General features: G+C 31.8%; 3 protein-coding genes across 6 annotated transcripts in view; all 3 read right to left on the bottom strand.

The window, feature by feature from the left end:
* The window catches only part of LOC108688512 (ethanolamine-phosphate cytidylyltransferase), a 7,823-nt gene extending 3,263 nt beyond the window's left edge, over positions 1–4,560 (bottom strand). Inside the window, exons 1-2 of one of the 4 annotated variants that reach the window (XM_018194808.1) lie at positions 4,075–4,560; positions 334–471 (exon numbers count right to left, since the gene is read on the bottom strand). In XM_018194808.1, coding sequence (XP_018050297.1) covers positions 334–464 — 131 coding nt within the window. In that variant the 5' untranslated portion in view covers positions 465–471; positions 4,075–4,560. Of the gene's footprint in view, positions 1–333; positions 472–3,815; positions 3,999–4,074 lie in introns of those variants that run through there. The other 3 variants (XM_018194811.1, XM_018194812.1, XM_018194809.1) reach the window with 3 other exon arrangements.
* A 2,147-nt stretch (positions 4,561–6,707) lies between these two features.
* On the bottom strand, positions 6,708–13,908 carry LOC108688530 (ATP-dependent RNA helicase dbp2-like). Its single transcript, XM_018194832.1, has 7 exons — positions 13,754–13,908; positions 10,390–11,615; positions 10,013–10,072; positions 7,914–8,144; positions 7,593–7,763; positions 7,163–7,322; positions 6,708–7,040 (listed from the first exon to the last, which is right to left on the bottom strand). Coding segments are annotated over exons 1-6 (1,836 nt in total). The 5' UTR covers positions 13,756–13,908; the 3' UTR covers positions 6,708–7,040; positions 7,163–7,176.
* A 2,816-nt stretch (positions 13,909–16,724) lies between these two features.
* Positions 16,725–22,657, bottom strand: part of LOC108688531 (ATP-dependent RNA helicase dbp2-like) — a 9,641-nt gene continuing 3,708 nt past the window's right edge. Inside the window, exons 2-7 of the mRNA XM_018194834.1 lie at positions 20,963–21,223; positions 20,649–20,886; positions 20,107–20,387; positions 19,513–20,006; positions 17,628–17,867; positions 16,725–17,434 (exon numbers count right to left, since the gene is read on the bottom strand). Of these exons, the coding sequence (XP_018050323.1) occupies positions 17,103–17,434; positions 17,628–17,867; positions 19,513–20,006; positions 20,107–20,387; positions 20,649–20,886; positions 20,963–21,223 (1,846 nt within the window). The 3' untranslated portion in view covers positions 16,725–17,102. The remainder of the gene's footprint in view (positions 17,435–17,627; positions 17,868–19,512; positions 20,007–20,106; positions 20,388–20,648; positions 20,887–20,962; positions 21,224–22,657) is intronic.

Raw genomic sequence — 22,657 nt, 5'->3', positions numbered from 1 at the left:
TCTCTCTCTCTCTCTCTCTCTCTCTCTCTCTCTCTCTCTCTCTCTCTCTCTCTCTCTCTCGGATAAACATTTTTTCTAACGTAATGACTAAAGTGTATGTGTTAGAATCGAAACATTAACGTTCATTATGTAACCACCGTTTCTAAGGTATAAGAAAAAAAAAGTATGTTGTACAAGAAGTAGAGAATACTTGTATCCATTAATATTACGAGTTTCAAGAAAATAATATAAGGAATATGAAATCGACACATAATAATCAACTCTAGAATGACAATCAAAATCGTGATTATTATAACTTACATAATTTCCTTTAATGAAGCAATAGATATATACCTTTCTTGCTCAGTGAAGACGGGAGGGCCTTTGTGTTTTGTAATTTCTTCATCATTGTGAACACCTACCACCAGATAATCGCCTAAAGCTTTCGCCTGTCTCAAGGAATTTGCATGTCCAAAATGCACCATGTCATAGCTGCAATCAATTGTGTATTTAATTTGCGTAAATAAAGAATATCATTAACAAAAATGTCAATAAAATTTATTTCATCAAAAGAATTATTAAAAAAAAATCATTTAGCATAATATAACATAAAAAATAAAAAATTTTTTTACAAATTAATAAATATTGTCCAAATTATTTGAGTGAAAGAAAAGATTAAATATCACTTTCATTTGTATAAGTAATAATAGGTCAACAAAAGCAATAAATATAATAGCTGTATAAATCTATAAATTATTTGTGCTTCGTATTTCATGTTTAAATAATATTGAACTAAAATCTGCAAATTATGCAAACAATGCAAAAGAAAAGAAAATATATTTCTTAGGGCACAGTAAACTACATTTTAGCATAAAAATGTCTAAAGGTTAGATATGTTAAAAATGAAAAAATACATAATATATTAATAATTCAACAAAGATTTCGAGAGAAGCAGTCCGTTAACAGACCCCGAGTATAAAATGCTTTGGTAACTATTATATTAATCGCGCCTGTCGCGATAACGCTGAATACAAGTCGCATGACGATACATACTGATTATATGAATCTGTGTGTACATATCTATCGCGTTCGAAATTAATATTAAACAATTACATAGAAAAATGTGCGTGGTTACAGTTCTGAGAAGCAAGTCGTAAATAAAATTCGGTTTATAAATAATAAAATATATCGAAATAAAAAAGAGAAATGTAGAGATTAAAATTAGTGTTAAAATATTCAACAGAATAAAATTTAAATCGGCATGTTCATTACAAGCTACAATTTTCGAGTTTATTTTTGCATCATTAATATATATTGATTTTGATTAACATGCACAATAACGTAAAATATAAACATGTAATAACATAAAATATATACGATCAATATATATGTTATATATATTGATTGAGTAATAATAATGTAAAATATAAACATAAATTGAGCAAGTTATAACCAAGGTCTTATATTCTAAAGATCTTTACATCGTAAAAAAAAAAATTGTAATGAATCGTAGAATATTATATACGAAATAACGATCATATTTCATGGGCGCTTATCGCTAATCGATTATCATTCCAACAACTCGTTTGTCGGCAGTATTATTTAATGAACAGAGATATAATTTATCTGAAATATACAAGATTTTAAACAAGTTATCGTATATTGGAAAAGAATGAAGAGATTCGAGGCCGTGAACAAGGACTTGAATTCGACGAACCGGTCTATCATATATCGGTCGTCCTGTCCCTGTACCATTTTATCAGAGCGTTAAACGAGGACATGCGCTGCGCTACTCCGAATTGTGTTACAGTGAATTGCTCCGACCGGAGACGATTCTCTATTGCCAATCACGCGTAAAGTGCGATTTCGGAGTACGTTATATATATTTCCCCATTCGACTAATTTAACTAAGAGCGATTCTGCCGAAGAATCTAAAAATGTAGCTTTAGCTACAGATCTGAAAATAATTTTGTTGGACCATCAAAATAATTTTGTAGGAATCTTAAGCATGATGCAATGTTTTTATATTCTAGCCATCAATTTGTTGTCCTATCTAATTATTTTGATGGTCTAGCAAAATTATTTCCAAGTCTATATCTAGCTAAATTTTTAGATTCTTCAATAAAATTGCTCTTTCCGTGTAAGAAAGAACAGAGATTGGAAAATGCCTTTTTTTATTCATAATAAATTCTCTCTAATATAAATGAAATAATAAAATTATAAAATATACGAATATACGAATATGTATAGGTAAGAATGCAATGCCTAAGATGAGTAGACATTTTTAATAAAAATAAATCATTCGTTCGCAATCGTTTGCAATCAGCGCGTGAAAGTTTTAACGAGAGGAAAATCGAAGAATTCTAATTCAAGAACTTGTCTCTTCCTCGAGTATATTCCTCATATATTCCCGTATATTTCCATTCAATTAATCAATAAATTAATCTACTAAAAAATAGTGAGACTGAAGAATTCACTTGCCTTTTTTCTTGTCCAATAAAATCTCTATAATATAAATATCAATTAAATAAAATAATAAAATATAAATATTTCTTAAACAAATAGAAATCTTATAATAAAAATCAATCGTTTGTAATCAGTGCGTGAAAGTTTAAATATATGAAGAACGCTTCAGAAATTTGTCTTTCTTGACTATACTTGATTTATTTTACTAGAAAATTTATGTCCATTTCTATCTATAGATATGTCCATATCTATAAATATAGATTAATTGCAATCTTGGTTTTACTTGCTTTTATCTAATTCTTAGATAAAGATACAAAGTAAATCAAACCGAGATTAAAGTTAATCTAAATTAGTAGAAATGGAGACAAAAAAGACTTTATCATATGAGAAATGGACGAGACCTTTATTACTTAAGAAATAAGAGGAAAACGGACTTGCTTCTCTTCTTGTACGATAAAACCCTGATAAATCCTATATAAATAATAGGTGTATAAAGTAAATAGGATTATTATAAAATATAAGTAAGAATATAATTCCTATGATAAGATATCCTATGATAGATATCTTTAAGAATAAATCCTTCATTTGCGATCACGTAAAAATTAATGAAAAACTCGAGGGAACTAATTCAAGAATTCATCCTCCTCGCATATTTCCTTCATTCAACTAATCTATTTCGTTAGAAGACTTCGAGAAAACACGCTTGTCTCTTCTCTTTCGTGATAAAATTCCAGAATATAAATAATAGAATATAAAATATAAATGAGAATATAATTCCTATAAGTAGAAATCTCTTAAGAAGAACAAAATCCTTCATTTGCAGTGAGAGTTAACGATAAAAATTGGAAAATTAATTCAAGAACTCGACTTCCTCGTGCACTGGATTTGCTGAATTTTAATAAATATTTGTTTAACTAATACTAATAATACTAATAAACATACTTATAGTAAATATTTACTCAATAACAAAAATGATACTTGAAATCAAATTAATGATTCTTGTATCAAATAAATAACATACATTTACATGTAGTAAATATTTCATTTGTATTATTCAAACAGATATTTATTAATATTTAATACATTTTTTCCAGTTGTACATTTCCCCATTCGATTAATCTACTTCGCTAGAAAAAAGACTGGAGAACGCGCTCTTGTTTCTTCTCTTTTTCACGATAAAACCCTTATAAATTGAATAATAGAATTATAAAAAAATATAAATAAAAACATAATTCTATACAAGATTCTATAGAAACCTGTAAATAATTAAGGCTAAATCGTTTGCAATTAGTGATCGCGTGAAAGTTACTAACGAGGAAGATCGAGAAAGCTAATTTCAGGAAACTCGCTTTCCTCGTAATTTTACTTACACCCGCCGCGCCAGTGTGAGGGTTGGACACGTATGACCGTGCAATAATATCGATTGATCGCGTTCCTAACGAAGCTCGTGACGAGGATGCAACGGTAATCCCGCGCGTTGCGACACATCGAGAAGACACGTATTATATCTCGTCGACCGGCTGGGCAACGAGCGACGCCGCATTCAGCCGCATTGAGCGGCGTCGCTTCTTTATGATTCTATTCAACGTGTATTCCCTTCGATACGACAAAAAAATCCACAAAACTCACACACTTACCACCCATCGCACCAGACGCGGACCTCCTTGCGGTTTTCCTCCGTCATGACGGAACACGATTAAGTTTCTGACACTACTGACAATACTGACTGTCTCTTCTCACAGTTCCTACCGCGACTATCGTGACTGCCGAACTGGAGTGACTCGAACTCGGGTCTCGGAGTGACGTCCGCCGTGGGTTGATCAAAGAGGGATAGAGAGGGACGAAAGGGCGGAGGGAGAGGCCACGCGCGCGCACAACTTGGAGTAATCGCCAGACTCGGTCAGACCTCGCCACCTATCCCGAAGACTCGAACAATCTCGAAGTGAGTCGGATCGCATGCGTTGTTTCATATATACGTTGTGCAATAGGTTTGTCGCGTCGCATGCTCCAACATGCTCCTATTTACTCCAACCGTAGGCTCCCTACTCACTTAAACGCACTCGTTAGAATAAGAAGAAGCTATGGTAGGAACATGTTGAAGCATGTTGAAGTATACGAGGCGAACAACTAATACGTTTCAGTGATGGGCTTTAAAACCCCACCGCGTCCCGTGATTCACAAGAATTAAAATCTCATTCTCGTCGAGTTGACGTCATCGCCGAATAGGGACTGACGTAACTCGATCCAGGAGAAGCACAGCCCTTGTGGAAAAATTTATAACTGAAGCACATCTCTCCTAATATCAATTTCGCAAACGTCAATTCTTATCTTGTGAATTAAAAGTCTACATGATTAAGTTTTGAAAAGTGATTTTATATAAAGAAAAAAAAATTACCGAATACTATTATTTATTGATTTACAATTCTAAATTTTTTTTCTCAAGTCTCTCGAAGAAATAAATGGTTTTTATATCGGCATTTTCAAAGTTTCGTTATGGAGTTGCCCGCATAATTGTTGAAGATTATTTATATTGATGAATGCGAAGACGTATCTCTAATAGATTTCGCCTGATTTCTCCGCATTAAGTATATGCGCGAAAATACATTCTTATGTTCTATTCTATAAAAGTTCTTTGTCTTTATAAAAGCTATATCTCGGATTTTAAGAATTAATCGTAGAATGAAGTAGTAACTTAACTCGACAACACAAAATATTTTTAATTTTGGAATTCTGAAATGACAGATAATTCGATTATTTTAATAAATCAATGTACAGTAATCGCTGTAATGTCTGTCGAGTTAAAGTTTTAATTTTCATTATTCTACAAATAAACGATATAAATATAGTATTATAGTTACCTACTATTTTAATAGTAATCTAGTAACCTCTTAAAAATTGCAATTAAAAAATTGAATTTCATTTAAATATCTTTTAGACTTAGTGTTAGATGAACACGATGATTTGGCATATTTTTCTGTAATACTAGATGTGTATATACAGTGTCTCGAAATTCGCGAATCAAAATATCATAGCGAGTTCTCGAAAAAATAAGTTATAAAAGTATTCTCTTTTTCTTTCTTACTGTGATATTAATTTGCGAATTTCGAGCATTCTGTACATTAGAAACATATATATAAATGTGATTATGAATAGTACACAATCATGCTTTATCTCTTCCTATTATTGTTTGATTATGTGTATTGTTACAATGTTAAAAACTTCTTTGTTCTAATACAAAGAGATTAGGAAGAGATAGAAATAAATTCACATGATTAGTGTTTATAACAATTACTACGCATCCATTGTAAGTTAAGACATTGTTATCATTTTTGTTATCACTATAATCTAGCAGATATATGTTTGTTAACATTACAATCTAACAGACACAAAGATTTATTATATAAAATACAAAGTTCAGTCATTGTAGAATTTCAAAAGTATGTGAAACGTAACGAACAAAGTATAAATAAAATTAAATATAGGAGCAATTTTATTACTTTTCTAGTCATCTTAAATTTATTTATAAACTGAATGTTATCTTATTTGCAATATTGAACTTTGTTACGCGACAAGAAGCTTTGATATTCTACACATTCTGATGATTTACAGCATCGCCATAAAAACATATATCGCACTGATGATGCGGGCAATTAAATTGGAAAGCTGGAAAGCTTGGTCATTATGGAAAAATGTGCGATATAATCATAGACATAACAAATGTTTTATTGTTGCACGATAACCTCGCTGGAGTAAATATTTTTCACTTGAGTAAAAAAGCAAATTTCAAATTGGATCGTATGATTCTCGATAACCAATGAATGAAGCAAATGGTCTTCCCCGGCACTTTAAAAGATTAATTATTATCAATAATGTAATAATGAAATTATCAGGCGTCTTTAGATAGGATATTTCATAGTAAATTTAACATCAGCATATATATACGCGTGTTTGTGTGACGGCATTCGTGACTCAAGACGTCTAACTTATATATAACTTCGTCAAAATGTCGCATCGACGTTGATTGAATGCCGATCATAAACACACATTTATACATATTCATGATTTATAATACACAGAGGAATCTCTGAAATTTATAATCAAAATAAATTGCAATTATACAAGCATAAATTAAATTTATATCGCTATTATGATATCAATAGATTATAGAAATAAATATGCACGTAAAAGTAAAAAATAAATACGCTCTGCGTCAAAAAAATATTATCGAAGAAAAATCACTTAAAACCAACATTACGTTTTTAGCTTTTTATAGTGTCAGTCTTACACTATTTTATTGAATGTACAGCGGCAAGCCAATCGAATTGTAATACTATATCATTCGGCGGCAATGCGATAATTGACCGCTTAAATATATTAAGGATCCTATCCTAAATATAACATACTTGACTTTGCATAATTGATAATATTGTAATATTACTTAAAGCTAATGAAGAGTGACGTGTACTGGAAAAGAAAAGGAGGCGAATGTTCGTGAGAATGTGTAATTTTTTTTGGAACAATTCTCTGCAATTCTGGGCTCGTCGGCTCAATCAATCGTCTGCCATTATTCCCTCTGGGACGCAAATGGGAGTATTCTGTTACAAATGAGAAAGATATATAGAGCCAGACGAAAATGTTGCCCTTATAATTTTTTCTTATTTAGATAGTCTATCGATCTAAAATTTCTCTTTTCTTTGTTAGGTTATGTAATACCCACATTTGATCGTTCGTTCAATAGCCGTTTTGTTGCCTGTAGCTGCTTCCATATCCACTATTGTTCTGGCTGTAGCTACCAGAGCCACCGCCGGAAGTTCCACTTCCAAAGCTGTTTTGAGGGAACGATTTACTGCTTCCATAGCTAGCCCCGCCTATGCCACCTATGTGAAGCGTACATCAAGCATTTACAAAACACAATAATTTCACCCATCTAACGCTATGAACGTCACAATATGGCAGCAGTAAATATAATCAAGAATCTTAAAAACTAGGGAAGTGGAAAGAATAGAAGGGCTAAGAACACGGAGACTTGATTGTATGGTGACTTGATCTTTTACTGATTTAGAATAATGCAAATAACATTTTTTCCATTTCAAGCGGACAGATTCAACAAAATTATACAATCAATTTTTTAAAGGCTGAGAACCCACCGCTACTGCTTCCGGACCATTTGTTGCGATCACTTGCACCAGTACCGGAAGAGCGGTCGAATCTTCCTCTATCTCCTGCATCACGGCCTCCACGAGATCCTCGTGAACCACCACGGCCTCCAGATCCTCGTCCACCGCCTCCACCTCCACTGCGTCCACCGTAGCGTCCTCCTAATTATTAATTAATAATAATCCCCCTAGTTAGCAATAAAATATTTAAAAAAAAAAATTTTTTTATAAAAATTAAACATAAATTTTAAGTAGATGTGAAATTTTAGTATCTATCAATTGTAATTAAAAAAAAAAAAGAACAATACTCACTCTTATAAATGCCAGGATTTCGGGATAAATCATATAATTTCGGATTGACAACTTGCTTAGCCTCTTCTAAAACTTGAATTAAGTCACCAGCCTTGTGAGCATTGCCGGGCGTGAAAAAAGCGTACGCAGTTCCTGTACGCTGCGAACGACCCGTACGTCCGATACGGTGCACATAGTCCTCAGAGTTAGACGGATAGTCCAAGTTTATCACAAATTTGACATCCTCGACATCTGCGAGATACATCAAGTTATAATAACAGCACACGGAAAACACTTGTTCCTTTGTGGTTCAATTAACTTATAAAGCGAATATATTCAAGCATTTTACCAGGACGTTGTCTTTGCTAATGGAATTAAAGAATGCTCTCAAGTTACTGAATATTCTGCAGCAAGTTTTGAAACAGCATTTACAATGCTGCTGCTACGTGGCCGACATTTTAAAACATATTTTGAACATGAAGGACGGACAAGAACATAAAAGTTACATCAATTAATAAAAAATATTGTTCCAAGGTGCAATAAACTAGCTTTAGTTCCATTTGCAATTTGTATATAACATTCAAGTTGACCACAAAGAGCAAGTCTGCATGTAATTACCTGTTTGCGACTAGAGCTGGAAATGTAAATACATTTTTTGGAAATGTAGAGGAATCAGAGCTCAGATGGTTCTCATGGAATTCTCGCTTCACGTATTAGCGAGCTCTACATTTTTATTCTTAGTCAACATTACACCCTTCTCTCCCGCACCAAAGTATGGATCTGTGCTGGATATTTCGAAATTTGGTCCTTGTACATTGCTTCGGTGAAGAGGTTGGAACATCAAGTGAGCACCTTGCGTTCTCCACTCAACCCCCACATGTACTCCCCCATCAAATAATTAGCATCAAGAATTACGCACCGCAATATTGTGAAGACTCCTTCCTATTTTGATGCAATAATTATTAATAATTATCGCTACTCCTCATTTGTTCGCCCTAACTTACAGAAAGTCTTCGACAAATCAAATTCATAAATAATATAAATATTATGCAAAGATTTCAGAATATGTTCTAAAAGTTGTCCACTTATATCGAGTTTTTACATGAAATAAAAAGCGGCGTTTAAATAATATCACAAATAATGCAGAGCGCGACTTGATGCAATTTACTATCAATCCAACGAATATATAACCGATAATAATATATCTATCCATTTTGTTTTTTTCTTTTTCGTCCTTATGCTAAACGCCCTAACATTACAATTTCCATACTTTGGACCGTCGCAGGTACAGAGTGAGAGTGTTTTTCGAGTGGCAAGGTGGCCGAGGCACAGCGTTTGGTTAGCTTGTTGCGAGGGGGCGGCGACCAGCAGTCACGCCCCGTTCAATTATATTTTCCAAAGCTAGTTGCAGAGTTCTAAGACTCCAGAGTCGCATGTGCCTCTGAAAACACATAGAACAGCACGTTAATACCAGACTGACAGGACTTGTTTCGATCTGAGAGTACAAAATCGGAAGAGATAAACCTGCCTCTAAATCGCTTACCTGATTTCCTATTCTTAAAGCTGAAATATTTTGACGTTCTTTCTATATTATTTATTCTATCAATCATATCGTTTAAAGTCTATTTAACGTGTTACCGTTCAAAAATAAAATGCGAAAATATTAAAAGAACGCCAAAATCCACCTATGGTACACTAGTCTATGCCTATGATAAAAGAAGACTTAGAAGAAGTTAACAAAATAATTAAAACTTATTCCTTCATTAATCATATCGCTGAAAAGACAATGGCAATGTTAATTGCTCTAGTGCGCTCTATAACGCGCACCACCGAAACTCTCAATTAATTAGTAGGCGAAAAGAAAGAATTAGCGATTAAAATTAATTAAACTGAAGATGTCAATGGCAAAATCAAATAGGATATTTAACTAGTCGTTCCTGGAATTCCTTAAGAATAATAAATTATCTCCAGCCACACTGGTAAGAAGGTAATGTCAATCAGTCTGGCACATGCCGTTATCCCACGTTATTGCCACATTACAATACCACGACTTTCACAAATGTGAAATAACCATCGCAGCCTGACCCTTACATCATACCTATATATCTGCAAATTCTTACCTAAACCTCTCGCCGCCACATCAGTAGCCACAAGGATGGCAGATCTGCTATTCCGGAACTCTAAAACAATATCTCTTGTATCACAAATTACAATCCCAAAAGGTAGTATAAAAGTAAATAAAGATAAATCAAGTAAATATAAAAAACAGTATTTAGCTAAATTTTGTTTTAACAAATATAAAAAGAATTATATAAAATACCGAGATTATTACAAGAATTTAATATTATAATTTCTGTATAAATGTTTATAATTAGAAGTTTTCTAACTTTACGTATTTAAATAAAGTTAATTTAAAATAAAAAATTTCAAGACATTTATATAAAAATGTTAATATTTGCTTCTCGTATATTTAGAAAATCATAACAATAGCACTCACGATTTAATACATAATCTCTTTCTTGTTGGCTTTTGTCTCCGTGAATACCAATCGCTTGCCATCCGTATCTATTAATAGCTCTTGTTATATCATCCACTTTTCTTTTAGTTTCGACAAATATTATAGTCTTATTTTCTGGTTCATTTGAGATTTCTTCCAACAATTTCATGAGTTTACTCTCCTTTTCATATTCCTCACATACATCAACGATTTGCAGAATATTGTGATTGGCAGCCAATTGCAGGGAACCAATGTTGATTTGTATGTAATCTGTTAGGAACTCTTCCGCGAGATTACGTACTTCCTTTGGCCACGTCGCCGACCACATGAGAGTCTGACGGTCGGGACGTATTTGTTCTACAATTTTCCTAATTTGAGGCTCGAAGCCCATATCGAGCATTCTATCGGCCTCATCAAGTACTAAATATGTACATCTACGTAGATTAGTTGTGCCGCGTTCCAAAAAGTCTATAAGACGTCCTGGCGTAGCAATACAAATCTCTACGCCGCGCTCGAGGTCACGCGCCTGAGGTCCTTTTGGAGCACCACCGAAGATACATGTGTTTCGCACCTGAGAAGACATGCCAAAATCTGATGCTACTTGTTGAATTTGTTGTGCCAATTCTCGAGTTGGCGCTAAGATTAATGCGATTGGCCCATCGTTCCTGCTCAGTCTAGGTTGATGATTTATATGCACGATCGCCGGCAAGATGTATGCCAGAGTCTTTCCAGAACCCGTTTGCGCTATACCAACCATATCTCGGCCGGACAGGGCAATAGGCCAACCTTGTGCCTGGATCGCGGTCGGTTCACCAAATCCTTGTCTACGAATCTCATTGAGGACATAGTCTGGGAAGCCACCTTCTTCGAAATAAATATTGGGACCTGGAACGTTAGCCCCCTTCACAGTGATCTCTTTATTGGAACGATATGCCTCTACAGCGTGAATACTCCGTGCCATTACGTTAGGATGTGGCTGGTAGAAATCCTTTCTGAATTGTGGTAAAGTGCTCATATCCCATCGTGGTTTACGTAACCGTTCCCCAGGTTGCCGATTTTTAAAATTGTTGTTTCCAAAATTGCTGTCTCTGTTTCCGCTGCTGCCAAATCTATTGCCTCCTCCGCCTCCATCGCGTCCGCCGAATCTACCACCACCACCACGTGCTCCACCGCCACCTCCTCCTCCTCCTCGTCTATCAGAACGATCAGAGCGGTCACCGTATGCCCTTTTTGCAAACAAAATAAATCATTAAACCTTAATTCTTTAAAAAGAAAAAGAAGCAAATATCGGATTACTCTAAGCATAAATAAATTAAGGTGTCTTTTTATTTCTGCCAGATTTTTCTTTTCCATCAAATATCAAATATTCCAAATTTTAAACTTTATGCATAAAGCATAAGAAAATGAACCAATCAAAGTCTTTTATTTCTTCTATTTCTATAAAATAAAAGACTGATTGATTAATTGATTTTCTTATATTTTATGCAAAGGTCTGTACTTTTAAGCTGAACTTTTAAGGTTCTCGCGCTACTTCCTAGTCAATAGACAATTTATTCATAATATGTAAAACAATTAAAATAATAAAATGAAAAGATTACTAACAATATCTTATGCCATTATGCATAATTATTGTTATTTTATATGTTATTAAACATTTTCAAACTGACAAAATAAAAGTTGTAAGATGCTCATTTGATGTACACGCATCATCCATTTATCTGACATTAATATATTCTAGCTTTTTTTCATTGAAGAATATAAATTTTTTGTAAACTGTACGGTTAGTTTAAACAAAACTTTACGAAAACAAATTATAGTGTTTACTTTATAATTATAACGATTTTTAAATTGCTGCCTTATACAAAAGTCTCAATTTAAAAGAGAATAAAATTATACCTTCAACTTGTAATGTAAAATTCTATAAATTTAGAATTAAATTTAGAATTAAATATCTGCAAAAATGATAAAAATCAATGAAATTTTATAGATATTGATATTATTAACTTTTATATTATAGACTTATTATACTGATTTTATATTTTTCATCAAACGTGAATGTTAAAGCCGTGGCACATAGAAAAACTTAAGACTTAAGCAGTAAGCGAATTGACAAATCACAGTAGAAGTAATTGTGAAGCCAACATGTGAATTTCCTTACTACTTAAGTCTTACATTCAAGTTTTTCATTTTTTCTTTTCATGTTGAAAGAAAAAAAAAAGAAAAAATGAACCATGCAAAAAGTTCAACAAGAACAGATTTGAAGGTTTACGAAGTTTCAAAAGTGTACACTATTCAGTTATAAAAAACAGACCTAATTTTTTCCTTTTACTTTAAGGATATGTGTATGCGTGTACTTACCTATTTGCATATCTAGATTCTTTAGCAACATGCTACATATTTGTAATCAAAATTCAAAAATTATCAAACATTGAGAAAATGAGGTACTGCTATAATAAATAAAAGAATAGCAGTAAGAGAGAACGTAGAGAAAACTTGTAGATCGAATAACATTTGTTTTTTGTATCTGAATTCTTTTATATTTTCTTCTTTCCTTTTTCTAATTATATAGCTATCTCATTTTAAGTGCAAAAGGAAAAAACAAAATACAGCTACAAAAATAGATATATACTCTATTCCTAGTATTGTATATTCGACAAGTTTCTCCCAATTAGCCACGGAAAATAGAAAATTCTCTCCCTCTCTATCTCTCTTCACCCCAGAAATTCTATCATATCCGTTCTAATTAGAAAAAGATAAAGTCTAAACTCAAAATTAAAGTTAATCTATATTGGAAGAAACGGGCATCAACTAACAATGAATAGATTTATCACAAAGAAAATCTTGGCTTAGGCTTATGTAATATAATTCGCTTCTTTCTAATTTCCTAACAATCTATAGCATGCATCTATAGTTATGCATTACTAGTTAATTGCCCGTAACTTCCTGCAACTTCCTAGCGCTACGACTCATTATTTCGTTTCTTTCCTCAATAAATTTCTATACAAATGAAAATCGCGAACTCAAAGATCCTTTCGCGTGCAAGCCTCGTCTAGTGGAATCTTCCGCGATTTTTTTGCCAACGTGACGCGCGTTCGAATACATGCAAGGTAATTTCAGATTTCGAGTCGCTAATAATTTCGTTCAGCTACACAATTATATGTTTCGCGCGCATAGTATTATCCAGGTAAAGTCCATTTTGAGACGTCGCGATTTCCATTGTGAATTCTCACGATTGCGATCACGCCGAGATCGCGACAAAGGATCCGTTCGCAAAATGGCGTACAAGGGTGGACAAGTAGCAGCGTTAAACGGAAAACAAGCGACGAGAGTGAAATTCATCTCGCGTCGTCTTGCGCGAACTTACATTGCAAGGGGTGGGAATATGTCCTGCGTGCGATTTCCTTGGTAGTTACCGATAAGGGTCGAGAATCCGGACCGGGTGACGAGAACACGTTCACCCGTTATCAGACCAGCCAGCTGAAGGAACGAGGCAACAGTAGTGACGGGACGGGAAGGAGGAAGGGTGTCGGCGTCACGGCATCATGGCGACTGGCAAAAAGTAGTTCCTCCTAGTAGAAACCAGTCACGATCCTCGAATTTTGCACTTCTTTTTGTAGAAAGTATCCGAATCGAGAAATCTAAATATTTCTACTTTGAACTTCTCTCTCGATATTCGGTATGATGGAGAAATTAAGGAGCCTGAAAAAAGGCGTTCTTCGCCGGAACTGAAAGTTAGGCCAAGTTAGACAATCTCCAGCGCCATCACGTTTTAGCTATAAATACTGCGGAACTAAATGTATCGCGCCAAATTCAAACCCATAGATGTCTAACTGCGACGTTCATGCGATGTAAATTATTAAATTAAATACGATATAAATTTATAAATGTGTGTAAATATTTTACTTATTAATGCAAGTTACTAAGTTTCATTCTATTTTTTATCACGATCTACTTAATGCTACAAATGCTTTTTGCAGCATTAGAGTAACTCCTATTTTGTAACTCTTAACGACTGTAACGAAATTATAGTGCGACTTAGTTTGTAGTTGCGCAGCTCTTTTACTATATACAAAACCTGTGCAATGACAATGTAATGGTATTATAGTCGTTAAGAATTGCAGAATAGGCTCTTAGTGTCGCATTCTCTAGTATTCATTATTTGTAATATGTTGAGCGTCGAAATTGAATGCAGTATCGGCACATTCAATATTACGTGTTTACATAATATTATTAATAATTAACATAAGAAACAGAAATTAAAAAAAAATTTTTAACACGTAAATAGGATTATATATCTTTTTGAAGCTAAAAAAGGACACATGAAATTATTAAAATTTTTATTTTTTTAAAGAATTTTTCAAGTTTAAAATCGTGAAAAATAAGATTGTAAAAACTATTTCAAATCAATATTATTTAAAAAAAATTAGGAAAAATTCCAGAATGGACCAGGATGGGTGGACCAGAGGAATGTTATGTTTCTAGTTAATTTGAGTACCTATAAATAAAAATTCATTTTACTTAACTACGTTAAATGATTTTACACGTGCTATCTACATTATTTTAGCAATATGACAATAAAAAACTAATTATTGATGACTATATTCAACATAAAAATAACTTTACAACTGCTGTAAAATATAATCGGTTAATACATTCAATTGTGAAGAATTAAGAACAAAAATCGAAATATTAAGAAAAGTTACAACAGTTGCAAAACTGCTTTTTCTGCTGAAAATCTATCCAGACAAAAAGCTGCAGAAAAATAGACTAATTGTTACGTTAGATATTTTATTAGCCTTTCTTTATGCATATAAATGTATATAATTTAAAAATTTTTTAAAAATTTATCTGAATAGATCTTATTAATAAAGTTATTATGAAATGATATTCTTCATTTTTCTTGTTGAATGTTCAATAGTAGTTCATATGTATCAGAAATGCATATCTCATGCTAAGAACAGGGGAGAACTCGACTGCTTTCAAGAAAGCGAAAGTTAATTTTATTAATTCTATAACACAGACTCACACAACAAATGACACACATTAATATTTTCTTTCCTAAGAGATTCCATAGCAAGAGAAATTACAGATATGAAACAAAAACACAGTTGTTGATCAATTTTCAATATTTTCAATATTATAAATAATTAAACATAATTGACTAATTCTACCCAGCAGATTACTTATATAATAGCGAATTCGGTTATATATATCAGTAGTAAGTAGTAGTGTGTAAATTGTATTATATGAGATACTGCTGGGCCTCCAGATTATAAATTCTGGTGTATACACCAGAAACATAAATGTTTTATCAATAAAAGGTTCAGCATATATTTTACCAAATAATTTATCATGTCAAATAATTTATATAATGTGACACTAAGTGTCATATTGGTTATTTGCAATCAATTATAAATTAAAATGACAAGGATTATATGTGTAATCCTTGTCATTTTATTTAGACAGGTTTTAATCAATATCTACTTATACATCCAATTAAATTTATTACAAGAAAGCACATTTGCGAAGAACTTTCGCAGTCCCGTTGAAAAACGAATACATCTATATAATCTATCAATTGCACTTTCTTCCAACAAATTCATTGACAAGTTTTTATCACATTCCCATATAGTTCCCTACAATTCATCGGAAGTTACAATTAGAGAGACTGTTATTTAATATTATAATTTAAAACGTTTCGTTGAACAATTCAGTCAAATAAAATAAAATAGCAATTGTGTTAATATTATCGATATAAAAATTAAATGACTAATAATTTTTAATGATTTTATCTTAAAAATAATATATATAAGATACTATAGAAATAAATTAAACAATTCAAATTAAAAAAAATTAAAGTTGTTATATAAACATCTTTAATCTAAATATTGCACACGAGTGTGATGCAAATATCGTGTAATTTTTCACTGTTTCACTACTATTTATAACAGTGGATAAATAACCTTTTTTATAAAAATTTATAAAACGATTATTTATCCGCTAATATTAATAAAATATGATACGTTATAAACGTTAATAACGAGATTGATGTATAATCAGCATGTATATATATATATATATATATATATATATATGTACACATACTGCTTGCAGAAAAAATTCTGTAATATATCGTAAAACTTATAAATAACATTTAATTATTATAAAATAGAGCTTAAAACTGCTTAAAGAAAAAAAGAAATACTCGAGCTTTTTTTGAATAATTGCATTCCAATATAGAAATTTACATTCTTCTGTTCTTATAAATATTAATTAATATATTTTAAATAACAATAACTTGCAAAATAAAATTACAATTGCATTAAAGTGGCGCCAAAGTTTCTTTGGTTTTCTTTGGTTTACTCAGTGCAAATTCGACATATATGCAAACGGATGGACATTACATTCAATAAACTTACAATTGTTGAGTTGCAAAGTCAATTAATCGTTGTTCACTTGATGTACGATATAGAATGTAATGTATACTATCATATCGATATTTTTATTATTATGCTGCATAACTTATATTCATTTTCTGTATATATCTTTTTTTCATCTATTATAACTTTAACAGGCTCTTATCTGCATCCTGTCGAATCTCACTATAACTAAACGTGACACATTTTACCTAACCATTGAATTGTTACGTGCTATCAATTATCTATTAAAAAACAGAATTAATACGTGCTATCAATCATCCATTAAAAACAGAATTAATAAGTTGTGCTTCTGTATGGATAACCACTTCCGTAATTATCGCCACCTCCATAATTTTGAGGCATACTTCCTTGTCCATAACTTCTTTGCGTGCTATATCCATATGTCGTATTCTGGCTCAAAGAAGTATTCTGTTTCATATTATAATTACTATAATTACTATAATCCGTTCCCGAATAAACATTTGAAGAAGGCTGATAAGAGGTCCCGCTGCGAGCAAGGCCTCTTCCTCTTGCTGAACCACCTCTTCCTCTATCATTATTGCTTCTTCGGTTATTACTCCTTTCAACGCCATTAACACCAGAAGAACCGCCGAAACGTTTCACACCTTATCATATAAAATATATGAAATAATCGAGTGAACTTCTAGCGATTATGATCACTACTATCAAGTGCCCATAAAATGAACTTTTTCTTTCCTATTTATGATATACTATTAGAGTGAGAGCAAAGTTTACTTTGTGTAAGAACCATTAGAATAAAATATAAATTTGGATATTTAATTCTAAACTAAAACATACTTCTGCTGAAATTTCCCGCTTTGGCCATCTCTGCCATTTCACTGAGACGCGGATTGACATTCTGTCCCGCCTCTCGTAAAACTTCTATCAAGTCTCCAGCATGTTTCATGTTGTGACTTGTGAAAAACGCATATGCCGTTCCGGTCTGTCGCCTACGTCCAGTTCGACCAATTCTGTGTATATAATCCTCCGATGAAGATGGATAATCGAAATTTATCACGTATTTCACATCATCCACATCTGTGAAGTAGTAGTCACGAAAAATGTTATTAATAATATTATATTGGTCATATAAAACAAAATCTCGATAAAACTAAAAAAAAATCTGTAATTTATATATATAAAATTATTATATATATATGTATATGTATATATATATGTGTGTGTATATGTGTGTGTGTGTGTGTGTGTGTGTATTATTTTATAAATTTTCTGAATTCAAAAACTAAATTGATATTCCTTTAATTAAACATATTACTTATAATATATTAATGCATGTGTATTCATGCATTAATATATTATATAGATATTGTCAGATATTAATAAAGAATGATGTTTGAAAGAATAAAAGAAAAGTATATTTATAATAATAAGTGTTAAATAACTTAAATGCATATTGAATAAAATGCTACATTTTGGCAAAAAATTATTGACATTAATTTCCAGATAAATTCAGTCAATAAAATAGATTTAGATACCCACCTTTTGTTTGAAAATTCCGATGTGAAATCAGCAAGAACGACCCCGTTTGCTTTTAAAGTGGGGCAATTCTGATTGCTTTCTTATCGTAATATATTGGCGGCCTAGAGATTAGACAGACACAGCGGTTGTGTCTGGTTTGGGATAGAGGCAGCAATTTAGGGTTTAAGCCTGAGTGCATTAGTTTTGATAGGCACTGTGTATGATCATTTCTTAAAGTTAAAGTTAGAGGCACTGGATAACAAATTTAGCAATTGCACTTTTTAAGTTTTCATATTGCAATTACAAATTTATATGTTTATAATTATTAATTCACATATTTAAAACTTGCTTAAAGAAAACCCATTTCATTTTTTAATTACTACAAGTAATATTTGAATACACATATATTGTGATTGTCATGTTATTTAATGCATTGATGATTGATTAGTGCATTAATGGTCATTATAAAATCTACTTTGCTATTCCATAATGAGAAAATTAAGACAGAAGTTAAATCGCATATAAATCTAGCTTTCCATTTAGAAATTGTTATAATATATAAGCAAAGGAAAATAAAATAATCACTGTGTCTGCCCAATACTGGCAGTACACCGCGTTGAGTTAGGGTACTCTGTGCCTCTGAAAAAGAAAAGCAGACAGACTTAGTGGTAGCTTGTGTGCATTTTCAGAACCTTGATCTTACATGTATATCATTATCAAAATTAATAACTCTTCAACACTGAAACTAGTCATATACCAATTAATACAGTTATAAATTAAACACTGAAGTATGTAGCAAAAACGTTTCTATGACTTTTATATGAAAATAAAAAATACAGATTTATATACAACAAAAATGGGATTACAATTAAAAAAAATATTTACATAAAAAAACAATAAATCAACAAATTATTAAAAAAGATTGTTTGACACATCTGTAATCGCAGAACAAAAAAATTGCAGAATGAAAAAGGCATAAATCAGAAAAACGTCAATTTTTACATGACTCTATAATACAATCGAGACGAATATGATAAAAAAGTTCCAATGCATCACACATTGCTACATACACAGCTGTCGGCTGGCCTCACTCTAACAACGCATCATCCGGCTAATCCAATAAGTGTTGCCAATACCCAGTTTCACCGTGACTTTCTTAGTGTCTCACCTACACCAAAACATTGCTGAATAGAATTTTACATACCCAAGCCTCTAGCAGCTACATCAGTTGCGACTAAAATCGGCGCTCTTCCACTGCGGAATTCTTGTAACACATGATCCCTTTCCTGCTGGTTTTTATCACCGTGAATACATACAGCTTGCCAGCCTTCGCGTCTAATATTTCTCGTGAGATCATCCACTTTACGTTTAGTTTCCACAAATATAATAGTCTTATTCTCTTTTTCAGTATCAATCTCTTGAAGCAATCTATACAGCTTCGAATCTTTCTCATACTCTTGACAAACATCAATGATTTGAGTAATGTTATGATTGGCCGACAGAGTCAAAGAACCGATATTGAGATGAACGTAATCTGTCAAGAAATCCTCTGCAAGTGCGCGAACTTCCTTAGGCCATGTCGCCGACCACATTAGCACTTGCCTATCGGGGCGTATCTGTTCAATTATTTTTCGTATCTGAGGTTCGAATCCCATATCAAGCATACGATCGGCTTCATCGAGAACTAGATACGTACACCTAAAATTAATGAGTAAAAGAATATTTAAATTGTGTAAATTCATATTATTAATTTACAGGTAATTTTGATTTATCAGTGAATTTTTATAGATATACATACCTACATAAGTTTGTAGTTCCTTTTTCTAAGAAATCTATAAGTCTACCTGGAGTAGCAATGCATATTTCAATGCCTCTCTCCAAATCGTGTGCCTGTGGTCCTTTTGGAGCCCCGCCAAAAATACACGTATTTCTTACAGCCGCAGTCTCTCCAAAGCTATTAGCTACTTCTTGAATTTGTTGAGCTAATTCTCTGGTTGGAGCTAAGATCAAGACAATTGGTCCATCACCAGTATTTATGCGCGGTTGATGTATGATATGCACAATTGCAGGTAAAATATACTGAAAAAAGAAAAGAAAATAATCTAATACAAGCACATCTTACATATACAAATACATCTTTAAATCATATATTTCCCCGATATATTAATCAACATTTTATTGAAATTATATAAAGTATATATGTAAAGCTATTTAAATAATTGGACAAATGGGAATAGGAAACGAATAAAATATTCTAAAATTCTCTCATTGGTTACATATTTATTATTATATTATATATCTATTTATTATTGTATTAAATACACTTCTAATTCTGCTTACTCCAAGTGTCTTTCCAGAGCCAGTTTGAGCGATTGCAACAAGATCTCTACCGCTAAGTGCAATAGGCCATCCTTGAGCTTGAATTGGAGTAGGCTGCGAATATCCTTCTCTACGAATACCTTCCATTACGTAAGGTGGAAAGTTTCCCTCCTCGAAATATTGTATGGGATTAGGAATATTGTCACCCTTCACAGTTATTTCTGCATTCTCTCGAAAATGATATACTTCTTCGTTAGATCTAACTCAGAATTAAAATCGTGAACACATTTATTGTTTGTATTAAATTTAATATCACTAATAGTATTAATTAATACCTGTTCCTGACTGCGAGATGCTCTATATAAAAATCTTTGCGTATTGGTTCCAAAGTACAAAGATCCCAGTTTACTTTCCTTAGACCGCCACCAGGTTGCTTTCCTTTCAATCCCCCTCGTAAATTATTGGAGTTTCCTCTAGGTGTGCCAAACCTGCTACCACCACGTCCATTATCGATGCCGCCTCTGCCAGTACTTGTTCCTATCTTCGCAGTACCACCACGACGACCCCTACTACTTTGATCTCGGTCACGAGTATACCTACGAGAAATTTAAGAATGATTTATAAAATTATACATTTTCATGTACAAAAATATATAATAATCTTTATTTAATAAAATATAGGCTTTCCTGATAAAAATTTTAAGTTTAGTTCAGTTTGCTTTTAGTAGTATGCAGAGTTGGACATTTAAAGTATTACAAGTTGTTATCTCTGAAAATATGTATCAAATTAAAAATACGTTCAGACAAAAGTTGTGTACGATTTCAAAAGGAATAAATAATAAAATCAATTTTTTTAATCGATTTTTCAAAGTCATGCAAATTATCTCCACTTTTTTTTAATAGAATGATATATTTTTTTATGTAATATTATTCCTTTACTAATTTGTGTACAAAAGTATTAAGAAATATCAAAAAATTAATCATTTACGGGATATATTATACATATCCCGTAAATGATTAATTTTATTTTGGTACATTTCGATATAAAATATAAAATACCTCGTATAATTATTGATTTTTAAATATACTTTGATACCTTTATGCATAGAATAATGAATTAATTGATGTAAAAAAACATAGCTGCTTTTCAAAAATAATATGTAATTACATAGCTTGTAACACTTTAAATGTTTCACTCTAACTTTGAACAATAAAAAATATTTGAATTACAATAAAACATTGAATTTCTATAAAGAATAAATATAAAAATTTATATATAGTACATATAAGGGAATTTCTCGTTTTAATATAAACTAATATATTAATTAAAAGGGATCAATCGCCAATCGGATTTGCCGATCCGAAAGTATACGCCAATCACAGGCAATTCATTATTTGATGTTGCGTTATAGTTGCTGGTCATGTTTTTAACAAAAGCCGATGAAACCACAAAGATATGAGAGATTATAAGAGTCAATCGCAAGGTTAGGTTAGGTTAAAAAGATGCTCGCTATTTTTCTAACCTTTGAACTTTAAATATTCGTCAAGCATGTTATTTGAAAAAAAATATAAACGATTTTTTATTTGATTTCACGAAAATGGAGAATTCAAAATTATAATATAAATGTTTTTATAACAATTTGATCACTTTTACTACATTGATATATACTTGTAAATCTTTTATTTATGATTCTTTTCTTTTATTTATGATCCTGTCCTCGAAATCTGAAATGTTTTATTTCGTAATAAGATAAGTGAAAGTGCAGCTAAAAATATGAATATTTTATTATTTCTAGACTTCATTTTTTAATTTTATTAAGTCTACAAGGAGCAAAGTTTCACAATATAAATACTTGAGAATTGATTAATAAAATTATACATTTAAATTATTTTAAAACCAATTTAATAATAGATATGTTTGAGAGAATGCAGACTTATGCTACATATAAAAAAATATAATTAATTTCATTTTTTATGATATCAAAAAATATTAGATACATGAGGAAATTTTATCTCAATAAATACGTGATT

The sequence above is a fragment of the Atta colombica genome, unplaced genomic scaffold (genome assembly GCF_001594045.1).
Source record: "Atta colombica isolate Treedump-2 unplaced genomic scaffold, Acol1.0 scaffold234, whole genome shotgun sequence".
NCBI lineage: Eukaryota > Metazoa > Arthropoda > Insecta > Hymenoptera > Formicidae > Atta > Atta colombica.
Note: the sequence above shows the minus strand (reverse complement) of the source record. Positions and strands in the feature narration are given on the sequence as shown.

Coding starts and splice junctions, on each gene's coding strand:
- LOC108688530 (XM_018194832.1), bottom strand. Junction 10,073..10,389: donor AAGAGATTATGTATTAAATC/GTGAGTGCTATT, acceptor ATATTGTTTTAG/AGTTCCGGAATAGCAGATCT. Junction 7,323..7,592: donor ATGGTCCGGAAGCAGTAGCG/GTGGGTTCTCAG, acceptor CGCTTCACATAG/GTGGCATAGGCGGGGCTAGC.